We start from the raw sequence: 26,475 nt of genomic DNA, 5'->3' as shown, positions 1-26,475 counted from the left end.
CCCTCCCGCTGGATGTCCTGTTCTGGTAGCACCTGAAGACACCATCATCCTCCCACCACTGGAGCACCCAAGCAGTGGGACACCAACATGAGCCTCAGCTCTTGGGAGCCAAAGGCTTTCAAGAAGTTGAGAAGCTGAAGGTGGCTGCAGAGCCAGCTGATCCTTTTCCACAAAGCAGGAGGAGACGTGGCCAAAGGCTGTTGGCTTTCAGCCTGCAGCCCCCTGTGTATTTTCAGCTGATCACGGTGGTGAGCCCCAGGGTGGTTCCGGCTGTGCAGCTCTGAATGTCTCTTGGACGAACCTGGGAGTCCCATGCCAACATGCAGCCCATAGCCTGCCCTGTGGAGGCTCCAAATGGCTCCCAGCTGTCCTGAATCATCAAAAGACCCTCAAAGGCTCAGGAGATGCCCCTAGGTGGCTCACAGGTGGTGTGAAGCTCAACCTTCATGCTCCTCTTCAGCTGCCAGACCTCTCCAGCTCCACTTTCCCAATCCTATGAATTCCTGGCTTCCTCTTGACACATCCTGACTCCTTTTCTCTCGTGCATGCTGCTGCAAAAGGCCTGGTGACAAAGTGCAGCCCTTCCTGCTGTACTGGAGCGTTGATGGGTGGCCTGGGGAAAAGAAGCAGAAAAGCAATGGAAGTGTTGAGCGAATGAGAAATGTTTCTTTAGCATGGGGTTGTAAGTGATATGGTGCAAAGTTTCAGGCTGGAAAAGTGGTCAGGGGCAGGAATACTAGTGCTGGACAAAATTTACATAGTAAATAAATTCAGAGAGAACCTCTTTTCCACATTGCCCTGTTGTGGTCTTTTTGGAGGAGTACCAGATTGGAGTGAAAGAAAGCTATGTTCAGCTACTAACTTATGGCATCCTGAACTTGTTATGGGATCACATGTATCATGCCTAATTAATCAACAGATATATAAGGAGGATGGCTTGGAGATATGCATTGTTTTGAAAAGATCCTTTGGGTGATTTCCTTTGGTGTCTTTCTGTTGTGCTGAGCTTCTATCATCAGGGCACTTACAGGGATGTCTTGTTCTTAGGAATTAGTTCATACTTTCACCACAGCTGTTTGCACCTGGCTTGGCTTTTACTTTGAAGACACAATAAATATACAATACATAACAATACAACAACAAAAATACAACACATCAACACAATTCAATACAACAACAACATAAACAATATGTTTAACTGATCATTTACAGGATTGAGCTTAACAATTCTGGTAAGGCTGACAAACCCGAATGATGTATTTGAAATGTTTTTGTGTGGAGCTCTTGTGTGGAGCTGAGGGGGGTGTGTCTGGCTTCTCTTACTCCCTGTCCATGGGTGTAGCCACAAAAGATATCTGTGTTGCCTCCTGATGCAAACGAGAGACTGCAGTTGTAGTGGCCAAATAGGTCACATCCCAAGAAAGAGCTTTTCCAGGCTGAAACCCTGGCAGTAACCACAATCTCCCATTCCCTGACTTGCTGTGGAGCTGGAAGAGTTTTGCTCCCTTAAATAAATTTCATGATGAACAAGGAGGTGAACCAGCACCACTGGTCACACATATCTCTGCAATGATGATTTCTGTGCCTTGCCTGTGAAGAAAAACCCAGCAGAGGGAGCCTTGTTCCTTCATGTCACTGCCCTGCAGAGATGCAAGACCACTCTGTTTGGTGGTTTTCCAGCCACTGGTGGGAGACATTTATCCTTCCTCATTACAAAGGTCAGAAGCAGAAATTACCTGCATGGTCCAGGTCTGGACTGCTCCCTGCTCAGGAGTGTCTGCAGCTGGGGGTACCCAGGCCCCACTGGCTTAAGCTAGAGGATGGCTCTGCCAGCACCCATGGGCCTTCCTGCCCCAGGACCCTGCATCATGGTACTGTCATGGCCCCAGACTTCCCCAGTTTCAGAATTTCCGATGTTAGACAGGAACAGGAAGGTGAAGTGCTGTTGATCCTGCTGCAGGACAGGAGTGTCCCTGCAGAGCTAGGTACTGCTTTGAGGCAAGTGGGAGAGGAGATCCCCAGCAAGATCATCTCTAGTACCAGCATGCCTGCAAAACCACCTCCTGCCAGAGCCCTCGGGACTGGGACTGAGGAGTGGACATCTCTCTTCTGGGGTGGGTCTGTGTGGCTTTTTGATGAGCGTCACCCTGGGGTGACACAGATGTAGTTGGTCTGGCCATGGCCAGGGAGATGGACCATGATGTGTCTGGATCTCTGTGCACGCCATGCTATGAGGGCTGCAGTACTCCTGACCAGGAGACCGCTTCACACCAAGGTGCCAGTGACCCAGACAGCAGTTGCCCTTTGTGGACTCACGGTGTGGCCCCAGCTCATAGTAACAGAGGAGCATGTGGGCAGCTCCCACTTGGTACCACTGATTACACCAACCATATGGCCTTGCCTTTGTCAAAAAGTGCAGCAAGAAGTTTCTATGAGAAAATCCTTTCTGTTTGCTGGTAGAAATGATGAATAGAGATGTTTTCTTGCAAGCAAGTCATGTAACAGCTTGAATGATGACAGATGGGATCTGTGCAGTGTGTTGTGGAAAAATACATCTAGTGTCCATCTAATGCTGAACACATGCAGGGTTCCCGAAACTGAAAGGGAAATACGATTTATTTGCTACCTATATTCTTCTTTTTATTCTGCCTTATTAAAACAGCTCTTTTATTAAGCCATTTGTTGCCTGACCTTTCTTACTGAGATCCAGAGAGAGCCCTGCCCCATCTCTCTTGCCCCTGTCACCCTAATGCTGAATATTTGGTATTATGGTCAGGATTCGGAGAAAAATACCATTATAGAAGAGGGCTAGTGAATAACTGAGCACTGGCACAGGCTGCTGAGAGAGGTTATAGAGTCTCCTCCTTGGAGATCTTCAAAAGCCTCCTCAGTGTGGTCTGTGGCAACCCACACGAGGTATCCTTGTTTGAGCAGTGGGGTTGGACCAGGTGACTTCCGGAGGACCCTTCCAAACTCAAAACAAAAATCCTGATTCTGGGATTCCTTGAAATTAGAGAGGAGGAAAATCTCAAATGGGTGCTGCACACAGGCATGGGGGCTGGTTACTCAGGTGACCCCACAGTGAGCAGGGAAGCTGAGAAGGATATACCCCAGTGCCCACATCTGAGGATGTTGACAGATGTTCAGAGAAGCACAGCACTGACATGGAAGTAGATGCTGTGAGGAAGGGGAGGATAAATGTGGCTGCCTTGCAGTGAGCATGGACAGAGACTTGAGGAGGCCACACAGGCTGATGCTGAACAAACCACAGCCCCTACAGATTCCTGTTGGTAGATGCTCAGCCATGGCCGTGTCCTTTCCTTCAACCCTCCCTGTGCTCACCAGCACATGCTGCTGGTGATAAAGCATCTGGAGATCAAGATTTCTGCTTCATCTCTTTTCTGAGCACTGATTTCCATTACCCCCTCGCTCCCCTTCATTCCCCACCACCTCACTCCACCTGTGCACCACAGAGTGGGCACGAGCAGCAGCATTTCAGCAGCTCTACTCCAAAAGATTTGCGAAACTCTTCCCATGAGCCCCAAGCAGGGGATTATGTACAGACATTTTTGCTGATGCTGCCAAAGTTGTAGTTTCAAGTTAAGAAAGCCTTTTCAGGCTCTTGAAGGAGGAAATGAAAACTCACCATCAAAGGCCCCCTGTCTGCATGACCTGGGGTCTCTGAGCAGCTTGTTTTCCACACTGGGACAGGTTCCTGCAGGACACCCAGCACCTGCGTCAGTTCAAACACCACAGAAAACCTGGTCCTGTGTTGCCCAGACTCAATGAGATGCATCCCCTGAGCAAGACATATAGTGTGAGTACCTGAGTTGTCACCTTTAGTCCCAGCTCCTGCCTGTGAATTTCTCTTTCCTCCTGCACTGAGTTACCTGTGCACTTCGCAGTTCCACTGAAGTCTCAGTTCTTCTAGGAGCTGCTTATTTCTTGTGGTTGAGCAGTCTGCCATCTACATTTAGGAGATGAGATGTACAGAGCTGCCTGAGCAGCCAAATTCATGTAGTTGGTTGTCACCTCTTTTCATACATTGCACGATTCTTGGGTACCTTCTGTACTACCATCACTGATGGATGTGTTAAACCTGAAAATGAGTAATATAGATAACACTTCAACACTACCAGTCACTCCTATGAGAAATGTTCTGTCTTCAGCTATTACAAGAGTTAATACCCAGGAGACCTTGGCTGTCAGGCAGGCTATCATATACCTACAGATTGACTCACACACAATACTTCCATCTAATGTGACATTGCCCACTCTGGCTATCAAAAGGCATAAGTGAAATATTTGCAGATTTTCTAGGTGCTTGTGCTCAGAGATTTATCACTTTAGTTTCTTGTGGGTGAGACAATTGTTCACACCAACATTGCACTGACAACCATGATCTGAACCATTAGATCAGCTGCAAAGCACATCAGACTTCCATGGCACATCCCAACAAGCCGTGTTGGGTCAGGATGGGTCCCCAGCAGGTATCTTGCAGAGTTGGTGGAAATCCAATCTTGTTCAGGGCTTTACTGAATTGCTGGTCTCTGAGAGCATCCTGCAGAATGGGTGTTTTCAGAAGGAAGTGTGATATGATCATTTCACTTGACTATTTCTCTGGTGGGTGCAGGGTGGGCAGAGGGCCCTTCCAAGGAAAACCATCCAGGCAAACATGGTGTCCTTCACCATCGTTGACTAACAGCAGTGCCAGGCAATCTCCAATAGACATCTTCACCAGAAGTTTTTGGTGTGCAGGAGCAGCAGTGCTGCTTCTCCTCTCATGATGATGTGGGGCTGTGGCACAGGAGCTGCTGGTGAGATGAGGCACCTCACCTATGCGTGGAACAAATTGCAGATCTCTTACCATTGACGTTCCTATTCCTGTGAAATGGCAGAGTGATCATCCAGTAGATAAGTTAAATATTTCCGTTTCAGTATGTGTAAACTAAAGACATAGAACTCATTGGTTTGTGGTTTTACACACCTTAATGTAACATTTGTCACACAGAGGAAGAGGCAGTTTGAGACTGCTGGCTGTTAGGGTATAGACCTTGCCAGTGACTTGGTATTGAAAGCAAAGTACTGCCAGTATATATGTATGAAGATATATTCACCTCTCAGATTTCTTTTACATAAAACAAAATTTCCTGGCATTCTTTCACGCAGTGTTGGATTATGGACGACAGCCTGGGGAGCCTGCTGTCCAGCAGAGACCTGGAGGACTTGCTGGTGAGTTGCTCCCTGGCTGCTGCCCTGCGAGCTGAGCCCTGGGGCACACCTGAGGGGCCCAGGTTTGTGACTGGGATATGTGGGGCTTTGCTACTGGGAGAGGCCATGCTGGTGGGGACAGTGAGGGTGTGGTCACAGTTCCCAGAAAGCTGAGTGTGTGAAAGCATCTCCCACTGAACAGGTTGCATGTGTTAGGGCTGACTGTCCCCTGGGGCAGGGCTGGCCCTAGGAGTGTCCAGGGGGTTCCCTGTGCTGGGGATGTGCCCTCACCGCTCTTGCTGCACTGGGCTGGCCATGGTAGTTGTGGCTGTGGGGGCTTTGAAGCCGTCGGCACCCATCCATCCCCATTAGCCATGCAAAGGCCTTAACAAAATACAGAATTGAGCCCCAAAACCTCTACTGGGGCTCTCAGCACCCTGGCTGTGCCCATTTGGTTGCTGGTTTGGTGATGCTTCCTGGGTCTCTCACACCACCTGCTCAGTGGCATGGGGCAGGCATAGGGCTGGGCACCCCCAAGGAGCTGTGAGGGGATGCTGGTACCCCCTCCCCGCCCCGGCTTACCACAGCATTTCTGCCCTTGCCCCTCTGGTGCAAGAGCCTCACCCCTGCAGGGCAGGACTGGCCACATATGTTCCTTCCTCTTTTGCATCCTCTGACCTGGCCAAGGCACACCTGATTTTTCCTTGTGCGTGTGGTGTGAGATGAACTCTGCCAAGTATATTTACTAAGAGCATAAATTGGGATTATGGCCTCATGAGCTTCAATGTCCTTGAACAGGTGGATTATCAATCAACAGTTAACTCCTCCGCATCCTATGATGACATCTTCCTCTACTCTGAACTGAACATTGACTGTGAACTTGAAACTATTCCAGCATTTGCACAGATTTTTTTTCCAGTGCTGTACACTGTGTTGTTTGTTACCGGCCTTGTGGGAAATGCTTTGGTCGTTTGGGTCCTATTGGCCTTCAAGAAAGTCAGGGCCATGACTGACATCTATCTGCTGAACCTTGCCATCTCTGACCTCCTCTTTGTCTTCTCTCTCCCCTTCTTGGTTCAGTACTCCCTGGTGAGCCAGTGGACTTTTGGCAATGCCATGTGTAAAATTGTCAGCTCAGCTTACTTCATTGGTTTCTACAGCAGCTCCTTCTTCATAACCATCATGAGCATCGACAGGTACTTGGCCATTGTGCGGTCTGTGTATGCTCTGCGGGTGCGCACGTCCGCCCACGGGGTCATCGCAAGCCTGGCCCTTTGGGCAGTCGCCATTTTAGCATCAGCGCCAGACCTCATTTTCTTCCAGGAAATGGATGACAGCAACAGGACCGTGTGCCTGCCTCACTATCCTGGTAGTGACAACAGCTGGAAGATTTTCAGCAATTTTGAAGTCAATGTCCTGGGGTGGCTGATCCCGGTGGGCATCCTCATTTTCTGCTATCACAACATCTTGAAAAACCTGCAACGGTGTCACACTCGCAACAAGTATAAAGCAATGAAGCTGGTTTTCATTGTCGTCACAGTGTTCTTCCTTTTCTGGACCCCCGTCAATGTCGTGCTCTTCCTGGACTCCATGAGGAGCATGCACATCATCGACGACTGCCAGGCAAGCCAAAAGCTCGACCTAGCCCTGGAGCTGGCTGAGGCGCTCTCCTTCGTCCACTGCTGCCTCAACCCCATCATCTACGCCTTTGTGGGTGAGAAGTTCAAGAAGTATCTCTGCGAGGCTTTTGGCAAATATGCACGTTTTCTCTTGACCTGCAACAACTACAGTGTGTTCCACAGGCACAAACTGGACAGGCAGTCCTCTGTGCACATGGGGTCCTCGCAGTCATCTTTTGTAGGTAGTGTCTTGTAGAGCTGCAAGACAAAAGCTCCCATACTTCATGCATGACTTGAAGTTGAGCAGTCCTCCCGGTGATTCAGTTAATAAGTCTTCTTGTTGCCTTAGTGTAGGAGGTTTAGGTGCAGTGGCCCATTACCAAATTGTGACTAGGAAATCCCGCAATCCTAGAGCAAGCTGCAGTGCACCTTGCTCCATGATATGCTGTAATACCATTCTGAGCAGATACCTGCATGGATGCAATTCTTCTGAAATACTTCTCTGTTGTTAGGAAATGTGAATGAGAGCTTCATACACTGAAATTAATCTGACAGTGATGTAGTTTTTGTGGTTTTCATGTTGCTTTGGGAAGTGGGTTTCAGCATAATGCTAGAGAAAGCCAGATATGGACTGTTTTCATACTCCGTGATGCCATTTTAGGTCTTACTGGATGGTGGATCATCCTTATCTGTGAGATGTCTACCTATCCTCAGTGTTCTTTTCTACCTAACTGTTCTTTAAGGCTCCTTTCAACCCCAAACATTCTGTGGTCTTCCCAGTGCTAAAGAGGCAGTCTTACAGCTCAAAGTTGAAATATGTTGAGTAATCTGCCTTTTCCCTCCTGAAAAAGTTTCCTAGATCTAGCAGCAGTGTCCTCATCTATTCAGACTTTTGCTGTGCAGAGCATAGGTGGAGGCATTAGACAAAGACTCTGCCTTTCTAACAGAGACCATTAACCTGTCAGAGGCGGGATGCTGATAAAGCAATATATGCGTGCAGCCATATATATATGTGTGTATATATATATATATATATATATGTATATGTATTTGTACTTCTGAGAGTCTGTCCCTGAAATGCAGAGAGACATAATGGATGGAAAGACAGTTGAGACATGCACATGAGAGTAATGTATAACTTTCCCTGCCATTTTCCCTTTTTATGAACAGAATGTAATACTCCTTTTCAGGAAAATCTTTCTACCACTTGGCTGCCTCTTTCTAGGACGAAAGTATCTCCAGGAGTAAGGGTGACATGGCTTGAGGTGAAGTGGGTGCAGAGCACACACCCAAACTCACAGCCACCTTCTAGATGAGATGTAATTTGGTTAGCATACTCTCACCATGTTTATCACCATGCGCCTTCCCTGCCACTCCTGTAAGAGAGAGGTTGAGTTCCTCTAATTTGGAAAACATTACAGACATACCATGAATATACAGGAAGGCACAGTGGGTCGTTAAGATCAGCCTCTTGCACGGAAGCCTGTAAAGAGAGTAACATTGTGTATATGCACATTTCCTCCAGGAACAGAGCTTTTATCCACTTCACTCCTTTGTATTCTGCATTTTACAAACACCACCAGTGAATCAAAAGAATATATATATATATATTAGGTTTAAATTTGAACATGAATATCTATTACTTTTGTGTCTGTTTTAAGATTACACACTGAAGCCAGAATGGGAGAACACCTGACTATTTAATGTGCTACTGTCATTGTGACTTCCCTTTAACCTGTGTCATCTCAGCAAAAAGAAGGATAATGATTGGGATGCAAAGCTAAGTATCAGACGTGAGGGGGACCAATATTAAAATTGTGGTAGGCACCTTTTAAGCAAAGGTGTGACCATAAATAAAGTCTGTGCAGAATGGCCCAGCCCCTGGCAGTTGGGTGCTTTTCTTGGGACAAGCAGCTGTTGGAACAGATGCCTACAATTTGGCATCATCCTCAAGCTGCCTGGACTTAGGGCTCCAACTTGAGCAGATGCAGATAGATGCTTCCTGCTCTCCTGTGCTCCCAGTGCCCCACAAACAACAGCAGGGCAGAAGACACTCCACAGCTTGTCCCATCAGAAAAAGAAGAGGAGCTCTGAGACCTGTAGGTGACATGGGGCAGGTCCTGCTGGCTGCACAGCCTCCGGATGTGGGTCTCACCTCCTCCCCCTTCCCAGCAAGGCAGCAGCAACAGTTTGAAGCATCTGGGCTGCAAGGAGGTGCTGAGGTTGGCCCAGCTCAGGCTCCTGATGCAGCTGCTGCAGAGGAGGAAGGCAGCAGCCCCAGGCAGGAAATCCTTCATGCTGCAGAAAACACCTACTGCCTCCTCAGGAGAAGGCTTTGAAAATGGCACTGAGGCAGCAGCAAAAGGAAGATGCCCTTTAAATGCTACTGAGAACTAGGAAAGTGAAAGGCTTTGAAAAGAAGTCCCTTTTCTCACGTTCAACTTTATTTCTAAATGCATAAAATATGAAAATACGCACTTGAACTTTTCTGTTGTAAGACTGTGCTGAAGAACATGTCTATTAAAACAGCAGAACAGTGAAAGCAGCAGGAAAAATTGTCATGTCTCACACAGAATCACAGAATTGTCTAGGTTGAAAGAGCCCTCCAAGATCACCTAGTTCAACCTCTGACCTAATACTATCAAGTTCTCCACTAAAATATATCACTAAGCTCTACATCTAAGCGTCTTTTAAAGACCTCCAGGGATGGTGACTCCACCACTTCCCTGGGCAGCCCATTCCAATGCCTAACAACCCTCTCAGTAAAGAAGTTCTTCCTAATATCCAACCTAAACCTCCCCTGGTGCAACTTAAGCCCATTCCCCCTCGTCCTGTCACCAGGCACGTGGGAGAACAGACCAACCCCCACCTCGCTACAGCCTCCTTTAAGGTATCTGTAAAGAGCAATACGGTCACCCCTGAGCCTCCTTTTCTCCAGGCTGAACAAGCCCAGCTCCTTCAGCCGCTCCTCGTAGGACTTGTTCTCCAGACCCCTCACCAGCTTCATCGCCCTTCTATGGACCCGCACAAGCACCTCAATGTCCTTCTTGTAGCGAGGGGTCCAAAACTGAACACAGTACTTGAGGTGCGGCCTCACCAGAGCCGAGTACAGGGGGACGATCACCTCCCCAGCCCTGCTGGTCATACTGTTTCTTATGCAAGCCAGGATGCTGTTGGCCTTCTTGGCCACCTGAGCACACTGCTGGCTCCTATTCAGCCGACTGTCCACCATCACTCCCAGGTCCTTCTCTGCCAGGCAGCTTTCCAACCACTCATCTCCCAGCCTGTAGCTCTGCTTGGGGTTGTTGTACCCCAGGTGCAGGACCCGGCACTTGGCCTTGTTGAACTTCATGCAGTCTCGGGTATAACAAACTGAGGAGACCTGGCCATGGGGAGGGGGGGGACGGGGGGGAAAACGGAGGGAGCAGAAGAGCAGAAACACGATCCCAATCCCAAAGGTTTCCTCACAGCAAGCATCCTTCCAAGGCTGAGGATAAGGAGCTGTATGCATGCAATGAGACACTGAGCCAGCGAAGCATTCCCTTTTCAAAACACCAAGAGTTTTGGTGAGAGCTGATCCTATAATACTTGTCATCTGCCAGCTCCCCCACACAGCATAACATCTTCTCAACTCAGTTGCTGGTGTCCTCAAGCATTACACCTCAATTGTCATCAGAAATTAAAATTTTAAATACAGAAAAATGAGCCCACTTATGCTAGACTGTGACACACGCAGCTAGGGAGGATGCTTTCCAAGAGGAGCAAAGTGAACCAGCTCACCCTGATGAGGACAGGTTGTTGGAGGAAGCAAAGGTATTTTGGATGCTTGAGTTCTTTCAGCACTCATGTGTCTCACTTGAGATTATTCTTAACACCCTTTATCATTAATGAAGTAACAGGAACTAGAGATTTCTTCAGTCCCTGTGGTACATTTTTGTCACAGGATGACACAAATGACTGAGAGTAACCCAAATGAATACTGCACAGATCAAAAAGTTCACTGTCACATTAGAGTATAACCCACAATTACAGCACATCCCAGAACCAAGAAAATCTGAACACTCCCCCACCACACACACCCCTGACCCTGTTGTCCTCTTCTGATGTGCTTCTGTTCTGCATCAGAGCCTCACTGTAGGCTGTGCACATCTTATTTTGGTGACCTTGCCTAACCTACACCTCCACACAACCTTTTCAGGACTCTGTGGAGTAACACAACTCCTCAGTTTGTATTTTTGACTATTACTGGAAAATGCTCTCTGGGAGTACAGCCTAAGTACTGATCACGAATATTGCTGAGCTTCAGAAAATGCCTGATGTAGTCCAGGAGAGGTAGGAATGATTTTCTGTAAAGCTTAGAGACACATCCTTCAGAAAAAAAAAAATTAAAAAAAAAAAAAATATATATATATATGTGTGTGTGTGTGTGTGTGTGTGTGTTGTTCTTCATCTAAATGTCTTGGATCCCCATTAGGCCACAGGTTAACTTGCCACTCTTGAAAAATCTTCTAAAAGGAAATTCTCCATCCTGCATTTGCACGAGTAAGGGGTTGCTCCATGCTATCAAATTTGCTGGCCATTTCAGTCTGACTGCAAAACTTGAAATGACAGTGCAAAGAAGGTGCGTTGACCTAATTTTGCAGAAAAATGGAAAAATGCAAAAAAATGTTAGGGTTTCTTCAGATTACTTTTGCATTTACTTGTGTCAGTGTGCAAAAGGGGAAGGGGAAAAAGTGGAAATGGAGGGCATGTGTTCAACAAACCAGGAAGCTCCCCTGTGACTGCAGGGATGTTTTTTTCCAATCCATGCTGCAGTCCCTGCAGATGCCCATTCTCTGACCTCACTCTTCTCTGGATATCACAGAGGTGATGCTGGGGAGCTGCTCTGGAGGGTTGGCAGGGTGGGAGCATAGGCAGTGAGAAGGGATGAAATAACTTTGCATTTCTTGTTATTCTGCAGTCTTGAGGGTACTCCTATTTTCCTGCAGTGAACTGGTAATGGAAATTAAATGACTGTGCCAGCTACTGGGGGAAGAGCTGTGGGGGTAACCACTGCAGTGCAAGGAAGATTTTTGTCTGCATGTCAGTAGTGCAGAATCCTCTGTTGCATCACTTCTGGAGGAAGCAAGCCATGAAATCCTACAGTAGTGTACAGACACCAACATGTACACCACTGTGGGGATGCAGAATTTGTTTCCATCTCCTGTGCTTCCAACAAGGTGCAATCTAGGGGGCTCATGCTGCAAAGTTTCAGGGGTGAGAAATTGTTGATGCTGTCCTTCTGCCCACCACCCTTTGTCTTTAACCTTAATATCTGTGAATCCTGTTCTTGGGCACATACAAAGAAAAAAGCCTGGCAGCCAGGAGGGCCAACCATGTCCTGGGGTGCATCAAGCACGGCATCGCTAGTAGGTCGAGGGAGGTGATTGTCCCGCTCTACTCTGCGCTGGTGCGGCCTCACCTCGAGTACTGTGTGCAGTTCTGGGCACCACAGTATAAAAAGGACATGAAACTGTTGGAGAGTGTCCAGAGGAGGGCTACGAAGATGGTGAAAGGCCTGGAGGGGAAGACGTACGAGGAACGGCTGAGGGCACTGGGCCTGTTCAGCCTGGAGAAGAGGAGGCTGAGGGGAGACCTCATCGCAGTCTACAGCTTCCTCGTAAGGGGGTGTCAAGAGGCAGGAGACCTTTTCTCCGTTAACACCAGCGACAGGACCCGCGGGAACGGGGTTAAGCTGAGGCAGGGGAAGTTTAGGCTTGACATCAGGAGGAAGTTCTTCACAGAGAGAGTGGTTGCACACTGGAACAGGCTCCCCAGGGAAGTGGTCACTGCACCGAGCCTGACTGAATTTAAGAAGAGATTGGACTGTGCACTTAGTCACATGGTCTGAACTTTTGGGTAGACCTGTGCGGTGTCAAGAGTTGGACTTGATGATCCTTAAGGGTCCCTTCCAACTCAGGATATTCTATGATTCTATGATTCTATGACCATGAGTGGTGAGGCACCTGAATGGCAGGAGCTGCACTGCAGGAGTGACATCAAGGAATCAGTTAAACGTTTTCCTTTATTCACAGTCTTTGCTTTATGATTTGTGGAATGTGTCATGGCCCACATGAAAGAACATTTGGTTTTTGCACATGCAGTGTTACCAGACTGTTCTTGGAAAAAAAAAAAAAAAAAGTATCTTGCAGATTGCAAATACTAACACACATTAAAATAATAAACCCTATCTGAAAAAGATCAGTGGCTGAACAGAATTGTCTTTTGTGTTTTGTTGGTTCTTCTCCAGGAATTAACCCCAGTATGCGTGGGGATACTGCAAGGGTAGGCTCTTATTGTGAATTAAATTGCTAGAAAAAAAAGATAATAAGATAATCTGCTCTCAGCCTCTTTTTCCCAGGGAGAAGGGGAAGAGGGAGGGAGAGAGAGGAGGTAGAGAAGAGGTAGCTGGAGGGATAGTCAGTTGTGTAAAACTGCTTGGGATAGAAGAAAAAAGCATAGGCTGAAAGAATCAGTGACAGGACAAGGAAGTTCCTCAGGTTCTGGGATTGTGCAATTACACTACATACAGTATTGTTGCGAAGCACGGACGAAAGCACGACAGACACCAGCAGAGTCAGATCATGCTTCACCATCTTTATTGCCCAAATAGCCCAACTTTTATAGTGAATTTTACAGGGGTGGACAGTGTTTCACACAAGATTATTGGTCAAAAGCACTCAGACAAACCGTTAAGAAAATAACACCACCTTTTGATTAGAAGTTAGGAAAACAACCCCCTTTGTGCTTAACGGTCACGTAGGCCTAGTCCTTGAGGCCAGCTGCTGATAACAATATTTTCTGAGTTCCTTAATTGGGTGATGTGGGAGTTATTGCCGTGGGAGCTTCTCATAGTTACTCTGGCAGCTTGGTTTGCTCAGCTACAGCAGGCCATGAGATTTCTAAGGCCTACCCCTGGTTGCTTATGACCACGTCCTGTATGCCAATTCCCAACACAGTATCTTTATTATAAAACTCCAAATAGGGTCATACCTTGAAGGGAGAAATAGACCAGGGCCACAAACTTCAGAACATTGCATTTATCTATCAATGTTTGTGTATGTGTATATATACATATTCGTATATACATACATATTCACACACACACACATATTTAATATATATATATATACATATATATGTGATTATATTTTATATGTACACATGTATATGTATATGCATGGTTAACCATTCACATATATATCATTCATTTGCAGTTACCAAGCTCAAACAGCAGAAGGGAATGTCTCAAGAAGCTCATATGAGTGCATCACTTGTTTAAAGTGTTCAGAAAGCCCGTCTGGGTTTTAGGCAACTCTGAAGTGTCTGGCCACTCACACCAGTCTGTGCCATCTGGTTTAGATACCACCTGAGTTACAGGCTCTTGGTGTATTTCCCCATTTGTCTTCTCTCCATCCTGTTGCAGGCTTTTAGCAGAACAACCACCCCTCAGCTCATGGGTCAGGGCTGTGCTGAGAGCAACCACCTCCTTGGACACCTCTAGCACATCTCCAGGAAGTTTTTACATATGACCTTTACCAATCTCTCAGCTTACATTCGGTGTTTTCCACTCTTCGGTCTCTTTTTCCTAGTAACTATTTCTCCACTCATACCCAGGGCACTCATTCATTTCCATCAGGGTTTTTTTCTTAAGACTCCCACAGTGTCATTTCTCAGCTGTGACTTTTAAACCCTTCCAGCCCAGTATCTGCAGGTCCTGGTAGCAAAGAACTTAGGCAGATAGGGAGGCAGGGTCATACCTAGATATTCTTCCATCTTCATGTTAACAAAACCCAGGCATAAAGTTAATTTATTTGTTGCTTGACTAACTGATTGTTTACTAAGCTCTTTCTGGGCTGGGAATGTTGTTTAGATATCAGATAGAAGCCAGACCATGGAGTGATTCTTTAAATGTGGGGACCGTTTCCCTCCCAAAAGCATGTTCCCCCTCCCGTGTTGAGTCCAGTCCCCACCGACAGAGAAAATCCACTCTGTTTTAATTCCCTGTGCCATTACCATTGTCTATGCGCATAATTAATGTGCAAACCACTTTCCTTGGAGGGGAGTTAGTTGTTTTAATGGACACATCTGGCATCTTTCCTACACACAGACAATGCAGCCAGCTCTGAGAGCAGTCCAGGACTAACTGCCTCCCCCAGGGGAGCAGCTCACTCAGAAGCCAGGAAGAATTAAATAAGCAATCCAGAAAAAAAGTATTACGCCTTTGTTTTGTTAACATCAGAAGTATTTAGGTGTAACCTTGACACCCTGTCTGCAAAGACAGACTGCCTCTTCCTTGTACTTTGATGCACAGTTTCATGATTTTATTAGAGATATTTGAGGACCATGCATCCTGTGCTGGAGGTGCTGGGTGCACCTTTCTGTACTACTAAGGCAGTGATGAGTCTGCTGGCAAAATTGGCCTCCTTTTCACAAGGAAGGTAGAGAAGTATTTCAGAAGAATTGCATCCATGCAGGTATGAGGGGGAATGGGCTTAAGTTGCGCCAGGGGAGTTTTAGGTTAGATGTTAGGAAGAACTTCTTTACTGAAAGGGTTGTTAGGCACTGGAACAGGCTGCCCAGGGAGGTGATGGAGTCACCATCCCTGGAAGTCTTTAAAAGACGTTTAGATGTAGAGCTTAGGGATATGGTTTAGTGGGGACTGTTGGTGTTAGGTTAGAGGTTGGACTCGATGATCTTGAGGTCTCTTCCAGCTTAGAAATTCTGTGATTCTGTGATTCTGTGATCTGCTCAGAATGGTATTACAGCATATCATGGAGCAAGGTGCACTGCAGCTTGCTCTAGGATTGCGGGATTTCCTAGTCACAATTTGGTAATGGGCCACTGCACCTAAACCTCCTACACTAAGGCAACAAGAAGACTTATTAACTGAATCACCGGGAGGACTGCTCAACTTCAAGTCATGCATGAAGTATGGGAGCTTTTGTCTTGCAGCTCTACAAGACACTACCTACAAAAGATGACTGCGAGGACCCCATGTGCACAGAGGACTGCCTGTCCAGTTTGTGCCTGTGGAACACACTGTAGTTGTTGCAGGTCAAGAGAAAACGTGCATATTTGCCAAAAGCCTCGCAGAGATACTTCTTGAACTTCTCACCCACAAAGGCGTAGATGATGGGGTTGAGGCAGCAGTGGACGAAGGAGAGCGCCTCAGCCAGCTCCAGGGCTAGGTCGAGCTTTTGGCTTGCCTGGCAGTCGTCGATGATGTGCATGCTCCTCATGGAGTCCAGGAAGAGCACGACATTGACGGGGGTCCAGAAAAGGAAGAACACTGTGACGACAATGAAAACCAGCTTCATTGCTTTATACTTGTTGCGAGTGTGACACCGTTGCAGGTTTTTCAAGATGTTGTGATAGCAGAAAATGAGGATGCCCACCGGGATCAGCCACCCCAGGACATTGACTTCAAAATTGCTGAAAATCTTCCAGCTGTTGTCACTACCAGGATAGTGAGGCAGGCACACGGTCCTGTTGCTGTCATCCATTTCCTGGAAGAAAATGAGGTCTGGCGCTGATGCTAAAATGGCGACTGCCCAAAGGGCCAGGCTTGCGATGACCCCGTGGGCGGACGTGCGCACCTGCAGAGCATACACAGACCGCACAATGGCCAAGTACCTGTCGATGCTCATGATGGTTATGAAGAAGGAGCTGCTGTAGAAACCAATGAAGTAAGCTGAGCTGACAATTTTACACATGGCATTGCCAAAAGTCCACTGGCTCACCAGGGAGTACTGAACCAAGAAGGGGAGAGAGAAGACAAAGAGGAGGTCAGAGATGGCAAGGTTCAGCAGATAGATGTCAGTCATGGCCCTGACTTTCTTGAAGGCCAATAGGACCCAAACGACCAAAGCATTTCCCACAAGGCCGGTAACAAACAACACAGTGTACAGCACTGGAAAAATCATAGATGTAAAGTATTTACTATGTTCTGTGGTGCAAGTGGAAGCCATTTCAGGATAGTAGTAGTCCTCATAATAATTTGAAGAGGAATTTGGTGCTGGTGACATGGCATCTGTTGTCCTGTGAAATGAGTTGTAGATATTATACAACGGAGAGGAGTTAAGAGTTGTTGAAAGGTAATCCATAGTGAGAGGAACCTATTCGGAATAAATAACTTAATCAGTTAATAAGCCTAAAAACTGTCTAATGTTAGTCTGAACTAAGCTTTTGCAAGAGGATATAATTTAGATACACAGAGATAAGGCCAGGCAAAAAAAGTACAATAGCAGCAAGCAAAAGCAGCTCACTGCTGCTTCCAGTGCCATACTGTCACCCCATATAGGGGACTACATCATGAGCTGCATGTACAGAAGGAAACCAACCAAACTTTCTGGCAGCTGACAGTCTCAGGATAATTCTTTTCTATGCATTCTTTCACATTCACATAAACTTCCTATTCTGAAAATCATAGCATTGCTTTTCCTGCTTCCATGAAAACAAGGATGGAGAAATATCTGGAAAAGAAGTTCCTCTCTCCTGCACATGCTTTGCAGCTGCAGAAAGCTAGAGCTGTATGATTGCCCTGACCGAAAGCCCCTGTGGAGTTAGTGCACATCCACAGCATGCAGCTGGAACAAACCACTGTGTCCGAGTCAGAGGATGAAAAGAGGAAGGAACATATGTGGCCAGTCCTGCCCTGCAGGGGTGAGGCTCTTGCACCAGAGGGGCAAGGGCAGAAATGCTGTGGTAAGCCGGGGCGGGGAGGGGATACCAGCATCCCCTCACAGCTCCTTGGGGGTGCCCAGCCCTATGCCTGCCCCATGCCACTGAGCAGGTGGTGTGAGAGACCCAGGAAGCATCACCAAACCAGCAACCAAATGGGCACAGCCAGGGTGCTGAGAGCCCCAGTAGAGGTTTTGGGGCTCAATTCTGTATTTTGTTAAGGCCTTTGCATGGCTAATGGGGATGGATGGGTGCCGATGGCTTCAAAGCCCCCACAGCCACAACTACCATGGCCAGCCCAGTGCAGCAAGAGCGGTGAGGGCACATCCCCAGCACAGGGAACCCCCTGGACACTCCTAGGGCCAGCCCTGCCCCAGGGGACAGTCAGCCCTGACACATGTAACCTGTTCAGTGGGAGATGCTTTCACACACTCAGCTTTCTGGGAACTGTGACCACACCCTCACTGTCCCCACCAGCATGGCCTCTCCCAGTAGCAAAGCCCCACATATCCCAGTCACAAACCTGGGCCCCTCAGGTGTGCCCCAGGGCTCAGCTCGCAGGGCAGCAGCCAGGGAGCAACTCACCAGCAAGTCCTCCAGGTCTCCGCCGGACAGCAGGCTCCCCAGGCTGTCACCTGCAGTCTCTGTGTAGGAAGAAATACCAAAATCAATGCCTCTGTAGATTATAGACACCCGAGACTTGAATATACACACTTATGTATACTTGAGTATACACACTTATGTTTCAATGCCTAGTCACTGACAAGGTCTTCACTCTAACAGCAGACAGTCGAAAATTGCCTCTTCCTTTATTCTTTACCTGTGTATTGCAATAAAGACCCATGCTGACCACAAGCCAATGAGGTTGGTTTCTTTAGATGATTGTCATACAAAACCAGCAACCTCAGCTTCAGCTTGAAACAGTGCTTTAGTCAGCAGAGGTAGAAACGTCATTGGAAGAGATCTGCAATTTTCCCCACACGTCTGCAAGTTGCCCATGTCTCTCAGCAGGTGCCCCTTTCTCAGTGGTAGCTCCAAGTCACCAGGAAAGAGGAAAAGAGGAAGACATGCTGCTGCTCCTGGATTTGTGGAGGAGATGTACAGCCCTGTGTTTTGCAATTATTATTGCAAATGAACTCAATTTTCTTAGGAGGTATCAACCCCAAAGGAAAGTTCAGTCTGAGGGGTCACATCATTTGCCCTTGAGACACGTATCTAGTGGAATAGCTCCCAGACAGTATGGGAAAGTCTCAGAAACACTCCTTTCTGGACACCATCGCCAGCCAGAAGTGCTGCTTTGCCTCCTTTTTGCTGTGATAATATCCATGTATGTCCAGAGATCAGAACTGGTAAAAACATGAGAAAAATAAAAGAAATTTTAATGAGAGGCATTTATTTGTGTGACACACCTCTCTTGGCTGAAAGATGCTCCTGCACAGGAATGTATCTTCATGACCACAGAAAACTCAGAATACCCCAGTAACTGGGTCTTGTCCAGGATAATCCTGTGTTATTTTCATCCTTTTGAAAGTGCTGCTTTAGTCTACCAGTAGTGAAACACAATGAAATTACTAATTATTCTGGGATGGTCACCTTCCAAACAAGGACATAGGTAAAGCAGAGATGTTTAATGCCTTTTTCTCCTTTGTCTTGAACACCGCTGATAGGCTTCAGGACCCAGAGCTCCATGAGATAGAGGACTGTGACAGTGGAAATGATAAACTCTGAACAGACCTTGAACATGTGCGGGATTTGCTGCTCCACCTGGATCCATACAAGTCCATAGGTCCGGATGGGATCCATCCCAGGGTGCTTGGAGAGCTGGCTGGAGTCATCGTGGGACCTCTCTCAATTATTTTTCAATGACCTTGAGAATCTGGAGAGGTGCCAGTAGACTGGAAGCTGGCAAATGTTGTGCCAATTTTCAAGAAGGGTAAGAAAGAAGACCCTGGCAATTACAGGCCTGTCAGTCTCACGTCAGTGCCTGGTAAAATTATGGAGAAGGTGATTCTTGAAGTGATTGAGGCGCACCTGGGGGACAATGCAGTCATTGGTCCCAGCCAACATGGGTTCATGAGGGGTAGGTCCTGCCTAACAAATTTGATTTCCTTCTATGACAAGATCACCCATCTAGTTGACCAAGGGAAACCAGCTGATGTGACCTTTTTGGACTTCAGCAAGGCTTTTGACATGGTTTCCCATAGGATCCTGCTGGACAAAATGTCCAGCATACAACTTAACAAAATCATCATACAATGGGTGAGCAATTGGCTGACGGGCAGGGCTCAAAGGGTTGTGGTTAATGGGGCCACATCTGGCTGGTGGATGGTCACTAGTAGGGTACCTCAAGGCTCCATTTTAGGGCCAGTCCTCTTCAATGTCTTTATCAATGATTTGGATGTAGGACTGGAAGGTGATTTGAGCAAATTTGCTGACAACACCAAACTAGGAGGAGTTGTGGACTCTGATGAGGGTGGAAAGGCCTTGCAGAGAGACCGGGACAGATTGGAATGCTGGGCAATCACCAGCCTCATGAAGTTTAGCAAGAGCAAGTGCCGGGTCCTGCACCTGGGACAGGGCAACCCTGGCTATACGTATAGACTGGGCAATGAGATGCTGGAGAGCAGCCCTGCAGAGAGGGATCTGGGGGTTGTGGTTGACAGCAAGTTGAATATGAGCCAGCAGTGTGGCCTGGCAGCCAGGAGGGCCAACTGTATCCTGGGGTGCATCAAGCATGGCATCGCTAGTTGGTCAAGGGATGTGATTGTCCCCCTCTACTCTGTGCTGGTGAGGCCTCACCTCGAGTACTGTGTGCAGGTCTGGGCACTGCAGTACAAAAAGGACATTAAACTGTTGCGGAGTGTCCAGAGGATGGCGACAAAGATGGTGAAGGGCCTAGAGGGGAAGACGTATGAGGAGCGGCTGAGGGCACTGGGCCTGTTCAGCCTGCAGAAGAGGAGGCTGAGGGGGGACCTCATTGCTGTATACAACTTCCTCATGATGGGGAGTGGAGAGGCAGGTGACCTATTCTCTGTAAACACCAGTGATAGGACCTGCGGGAATGGTGTTAAACTGAGGCAGGAGACTTTCAGGCCGGTTATGAGGAAGAGGTTCTTCACTGAGAGAGTTGTCACACACTGGAACAGGCTCCCCAGTGAGATAGTCACAGCACCAAGCCTGTCAGAGTTTAAGAAGTGTTAGGACTGTGCACTTAGTCATATGGTCTGAATTTTTCGGTAGAACTGTGTGGTGCTAGGAGTTGGACTAGATGATCCTTATGGGTCCCTTCCAACTTGGGATATTCTAAGATTCTGTGATTCTATGAGATCCAGAATAGATCACAACAGAAAAATAAATAAATAAATAGGAAAAAAAAAAGTGACTTGAACTATTCTGTCCAAATGTAAAAAAAAAAAAAAAAAGTTTGGGAAATAGAAGGTCTATTCTAAAATATCCTTGGTCTGAAGAAGTCCATTGTAACTGTGAAATGCAGACTGGCACACATTTTTTTGTTAACATTCATATCAGAGCTATTCCTGGACATATGCTTTGCAGTTTGGCCAAAAAATGCTGGCCACAGCAAAGTTGTGATGAACCATGCCAGTTCTGATACACAACTTTTTACGTGACTTACTTTTTGCATAAATCTGTGTTTCTGTTCACTCAGCTAAAATGCCAAAATGTACAGAGCTGCGTCACAGAAATCCCCATTCAGAGTAATGGTGTCATATTTTGGGTTCCAACAGACTCTGCTGACTCATGCATCTGCTGAGGTGTTGTCTGTAGCCAACACCACTCTTATCTCAGAGCTGGCAGGACTTGCTGCCTGGGTACAATGTGCTTTTTGGCTATTTGATGCAGTCAGAGAGTGCTACTGTAACTCTGGCATGAACAGATGCATCAGACCCCATGCAGGACAAGACACCTCATTAAACGCTATTTTTCCTCACCATGCCCTGACATCCAGACACACTTCCCACTGACATTAATATGCAGACATCACAAAGACGTTTATTCACACACCTTTTCTTCAGCTGGCACTCTCCAAGGATGCTCAGTGTCTCTGTAATCCTCCATCCATATGCTTTGGTTTGCAGAAGGTAAAACATGAGTTTTGAAAGAAAAGGGCACTCAGGCACCACAACCAGCTGAGGTCTTGATGTCACACCTGCTACTGTTTGCTGCCCAGTTATTCATTCCTGTACTTGAGGATCCTGCAGGTACAGGAGGGCTTCTGAACAAGGCCAAGTGGTGCTCTTTCCTCTACAGAAAACAAATAAACAAAACAAACAAACAAAAAAACAACAACAAAAAAACAACAGGCTGTTAACTGATGAAGAGCAGCAAGGATAATCACTCCTCAAAGCCCTAACCATTGCTTCAAGATAAAGGTGATCTTTCTAACAAATGTGAGCGTGGTGCCAAGGTGTGGTACTCACATGTGAAACAAACTGCAGGGGTGAAGCAAAGCCTGTGCTCTGGCTTTGCCAAAGAGAGGTAGCAAATTAAGAACAGAGTGGAGCAGGGCAGGTCTCTGCACACCTCTCCATTTCCTAACAGCACTCTCTCTAAGCCAGCACCAAGACCATCATGGTGTGAATAGGCTTCTCTGAATTTCAAAGACATGACAGTCCTCTCTGAAGCATGGTGGCTGCCATGGAGGATCAGCCTCGCTCATTCCTGAAGCTGAACATTGATGCTGAGCTTACTGACTGGCTGCTGTGGAGGCTGTTTCAGAAAAATGTGATCAATCATGATCTGAGGGGAAATGCCCATTTAGTACCAATCTCCCAAAACAGTATCCAGTCCGTGTCAAAGGCTGAGCAGGTCTTGGCCGACCAGCAGATAGGGTTGTGGCAGTTTTCAAGAGGGGGATCCTTTCTGCACGGATCTGGGCAGCATTAGAAAAAATGTCTATGCATAACCCCCTGTTCAGGGCTTATGGGCAGAGTTTCCTAGATCTTTTGGAGCAGAGCTGCTGAAATGATGCCTCTTGTGCCTGCTCTCGGGGCTCACTGGTGCACAGTCCCTTGGGCGAGGAGGACAGGACCAAAGGGAAGCAAGGGGGCAATGTAAATCAGTGCTTGGCTCAGAAAAGAGCTCCAGCAGAAACCTTGATCTCTGGCTGCAGATGAGAGAGCAGCATGTGCACAGGTGAGCACAGGGACAAGCAGAGGGAAAGGACACAGACATGGCTGAGCATCTACCAACAGGAATCTGTAGAGGCTGTGCTTCGTTCATCATCAGCCTTCAGCGTAGCACCTGGCGAAGCAACAAGTCACAGACATCAGTAAGCATTTTCCAAGTCACTGGCACAAAGCAGTGCTTTTCTGCATGAAAGGTGATTGAGGAAACAGGTCTTGGCCCCAGCAACTCAGCTGTGGAAGCAGGGAGAGAGCAGAGAGCAAGGCTGGGTGGCCTCCCTGGGTTTCTGTCCAAGGTAGCTGCATTCATTCTCCCCTTGCTCATAGCAGCTGCTTTCTCTGGGTTCTGTGTAGCACCATTGGTCCTCAGTGTCCACACCAGAGCCTGTCTCCAGAGGTGCTGAGTACGAGGGCACCCATCAGCCTTCAGCTCTGCCTCACAGGTGTCCTGAGCAACATGAGGAATGGAGAAAGGGAGGAAAGGAAGGCAAGACAGGGAAAGGAATTTTATCTTTGCAGTATTCTGAATGAGAAGTTGATGAATTGCAGCTGTGAATCCTGTGAACCTGTTCCTCCAACCTGGGTGAGCCCAGCAGAGAAGGGATGTGACTGCCCAGCTGATGGCTCAACTGATCATTATTTTGGGTCTGTCAGCTTTGCAGCCAACACCCACAAGCAGCACAGCTTTGGCAATGCTCTCCACTGATGGGTATTACTCTGGTAGAACCTGAAGTTTGTGTCACACATGTCACAGCAACTGTCCCAGGGATGAGGACACCTCTCCAGGAGGCGTGGCCAGGCCTCCATCACCTTCACAGGGCAGTAGCGCACTGTCTCCCCCCCCCCCGGCAGCTGGAGGCTAGTGATCAGCTCAGGAGCACAGCTATGGTCACCAAGGCATGAGCAAGAGTTTCACATCAATCTGTTTCAATGCTCTTATCCCCTTGGTGTCTGATGTGGGGATACATGTTCCTCTTCATGTCCAATTCCTGTTTGGGCCACACTCCTTCTGCTTGCAGAAAGTGTGCAAGCTTTGAGTGCAAGTGTGTCAGTTTTCTGTGGCTCTTCCCTTCAGGGAAATTTCTGCCTCTCCATCTTCGAATGAAGAAGAATATCTGTGTCTCCTGCCGGTGGTTAGGAAGCCCCCAAGCCGAGTAGTCTCCTTGTGTCTCTGCAGGGCAGCGACATGGGGGAACGAGGCTCCCTCTGCTGGGCTCTCCTGCAGAGGCAAGGCACGGAAATCGGATTGTGTGTGAGGTGTGTGTGAAGTTCACTCCTCAGAGCAATCATTCAGAGATGCTTTTACTGTGTCTTCAAAGTGGAAACCAAACATGTCATGGTTTAAAGTCAAATTTAGTTGGAGGAACAAAACACCCCTGGCAGTGCTTTTCACAGTCAAGGTCAAAACAGGGCTGTATCCATTTCTGTGAGACTTTGAACCATAATGCTATTTTATCACCAAGGTTCGGATGCTTGCAAGTTTGCATGGACATTTTTGTTCCCTTATGTTCAGTGTCCATGTAGACACTGTACTCTCCACAGTAGCCCTTTTTCTTCTTATTTACAAGGAATTAAATCCTCAAGGGCCATTGATGCAATGCCAAATCCTTGTTCCGGTGCTGCGGCACTGGGAGTGAGGAGGGCGTCAGTTCCCCTGGTTTCCCCAGGCAATGGCCAGGGCACCTCAGGGAAGCCCTGCCCTCAAGAGCTGAGACAGCCCCTTTCTCCAGAAAGCCGCCACTGTCAGGCACCTTCCTGTGCCTTGTAGATGGAAGACAGTGTGCTCCAGCTAGCCCTTCCCAGGAAAATCTCTCTAGTTATGAGGGTTGCAATGTCTGTTTCTTCCCAGCTTTTTCCCCAAATAAAAGTCTTCCCAGGAGCTTTCTCAGACTTTATCTCTGAGCTGTGCCTTGAGTGCCAGAGGGTGAACAGAGGTAGAAGATGGAAAGCAGAGATATTTCTTCACGTTGCAATTGTCATTCAGGCTGTATTCATTCCACACATATTCATGTTACACTAGAAATACACACTATGATAATGAGTAATGCTCTTAACTAGGGCTATCATTAACAGCAGAGTACAACAGAAGTCTTTTCTGTTTCCAAAGAAGATCTGTTGAGGATGTGTGTGAGTCAACCTGATTTGATGCCTTCCCATTAGGGCTTGTAGTGATTATCCCATTTGGCAAACTTCTTTTCTTCATGAAGGTGGTAGCCTGCTCCTGGCTTGCTTGGTTTCACTTCAGTGCTGGGCAGTGTGGGAGGGAAAGGGCTGGCCACAGCCTTCAGAGAAACCTATCAGCATGGAGGTCCTGTCCCTACCAACTGCTTCCACCCAGAGGCAAGCAGTGGCTGGAGTAATCTCTCCTGCTGTAATGTGAGCAGTTCTGACCCTATTTGCAAGATTTTTTAATGCAAAGAGCAACATCGGAGATGCTGTCTCAGGTACCACCGACTAAGCCCCGGGAGCCAGTACCAGCCAGGATATTGGATCATCCATGCCTTTTCTTTAAGACTCATTTGCAGGTGTAGGCTAGGCAGGATGCAGCCTTACGTCATCCCTGTGAGGAAAATCACAGAATGGTTTGGGTTGGAAATGACTTTAAAGACCATCTAATTCCACACCCCCTGCCATGGGCAGGGACACCTCCCACTAGACCAGGTTGTCCAAAGCCCCATCCACAGTGGACTTGAAAACTGCTAGGCTTGGGGCATCCACAGCTTCTTTGGGCAACCTGTCCCGGTGCCTCACCACCCTCTGAGATTTTTTTTTTTTTTTTTCCAAATATCTAATCTAAATCTACCCTCTTTTAGTGCAAAGCCATCATTCCTTGTCCTATTGCTACACTTCCTGAAAAAGAGTCCCTCTCCTGCAGGCCCCCTTTAGGTACTGGAAGGACACTATAAGGTCTCCTGAGAGCCTTCTCTTCTCCAGGCAGAACAACCCCCAGTTCCTCAGCTTGTTTTCATAGGAAAGGTACTCAGCTCCTTGATCATGCTCATGGCCCTCCACTGGACTCTTTCTAATACTTCCATGTTCTTCTTGTGCTGGAGGCCCCAGAGCTGAATGTAGAGCTCTAGGTGGGATCTCATGAGGACAGAGCAGAGGCAGAGAATCACCTCCCTCACCTTGCTGGCCACTCTTCTTTTGATGCAGCCCCTTATACAGTCTCTGGGCTGAAAGTGCACATTGTCAGCTCAGGTCAAGTTTCTTGTCAGCCAACACCCCCAGGTCCTTCTCCTCAGGGTTGCTCTCCATTCTCTGCCCAGCCTGTGTTTGTGCTTGAACGTTGGAGACAGTTTTAGATTTTGGTTTCCTCTCAAGCCCAGTGCACTTTCTGCAGGGTACATGGATGGATTAGTGCTGCTGGGAGAACTTCAAACCATCACTGACATTGAAGAAGCTATAATTTGCCTTTCTGAATCTGGCCGTTCTCACAATGAGAACCTTTTCTTAATGCTGAATACCAGAAAATATCTTTTTGAAAGTTGAAAGTTTGTGATTTTGGCAGTCACACCGCTAAAAGAGAACTGCTATTTTTGGTGTGTGTGGAGAAACCAACCTTGAGTCTTTTGATGTTTTCCTGAAAGAAAAAAAAAAGCACAGTTTCTTACCTCTATTTATGAAGAAGGGGCAGGTTGGGGCTGCTAGCACTTGCCAGAGAAAAAGGTCAGATTTGAAAATCCGCTACTTTGACCCTTTGCTACTCCCTAACCTTTAAACTTTATTTTCAGAAACTTAACCTTGCTGCTCTTTGCTAGCACCTAGGTCTGGGTTCC

The 26,475-nt window shown here is 47.4% G+C and overlaps 2 protein-coding genes across 3 annotated transcripts; one reads left to right on the top strand and one right to left on the bottom strand.

The window, feature by feature from the left end:
- Positions 1 to 5,034: 5,034 nt before the first annotated feature.
- Positions 5,035 to 12,985, top strand: LOC137850501 (C-C chemokine receptor type 8-like). The gene is made up of 2 exons (XM_068670544.1): positions 5,035 to 5,232; positions 6,010 to 12,985. Exons 1-2 carry the CDS (start codon positions 5,179 to 5,181, stop codon positions 7,084 to 7,086), a joined length of 1,131 nt encoding a protein of 376 aa, XP_068526645.1. The 5' UTR covers positions 5,035 to 5,178; the 3' UTR covers positions 7,087 to 12,985.
- Positions 12,986 to 13,037: 52 nt separating this feature from the next.
- Positions 13,038 to 23,502, bottom strand: LOC137850500 (C-C chemokine receptor type 8-like). 2 transcript variants are annotated; one of them, XM_068670541.1, is made up of 4 exons: positions 21,992 to 23,502; positions 21,576 to 21,815; positions 18,138 to 18,196; positions 13,038 to 16,987 (listed from the first exon to the last, which is right to left on the bottom strand). In XM_068670541.1, the coding sequence occupies exon 4, from the start codon at positions 16,973 to 16,975 to the stop codon at positions 15,827 to 15,829; it is 1,149 nt and encodes a 382-aa protein (XP_068526642.1). In that variant the 5' UTR covers positions 16,976 to 16,987; positions 18,138 to 18,196; positions 21,576 to 21,815; positions 21,992 to 23,502; the 3' UTR covers positions 13,038 to 15,826. The 2 variants fall into 2 exon arrangements, with proteins under 2 accessions (XP_068526642.1, XP_068526644.1); XM_068670543.1 differs by lacking the exons at positions 21,576 to 21,815; positions 21,992 to 23,502 and having other exon boundaries at positions 18,138 to 19,258.
- Positions 23,503 to 26,475: the final 2,973 nt, after the last annotated feature.

The sequence above is a fragment of the Anas acuta genome, chromosome 2, assembly GCF_963932015.1.
Source record: "Anas acuta chromosome 2, bAnaAcu1.1, whole genome shotgun sequence".
NCBI classification, from domain to species: domain Eukaryota; kingdom Metazoa; phylum Chordata; class Aves; order Anseriformes; family Anatidae; genus Anas; species Anas acuta.
The sequence above is the reverse complement of the archived record's forward strand: the minus strand, read 5'-3'. Positions and strand labels throughout refer to the sequence as shown.

What these genes read in the sequence shown, in the direction of transcription:
- LOC137850501 (XM_068670544.1), top strand. Translation starts at nt 5,179, where the DNA reads ATGGACGACAGCCTGGGGAGCCTGCTGTCCAGCAGAGACCTGGAGGAC. An exon ending in GAGACCTGGAGGACTTGCTG is followed by an intron (nt 5,233 to 6,009) that starts GTGAGTTGCTCC and finishes GTCCTTGAACAG; the next exon opens with GTGGATTATCAATCAACAGT.
- LOC137850500 (XM_068670541.1), bottom strand. Translation starts at nt 16,975, where the DNA reads ATGGATTACCTTTCAACAACTCTTAACTCCTCTCCGTTGTATAATATC.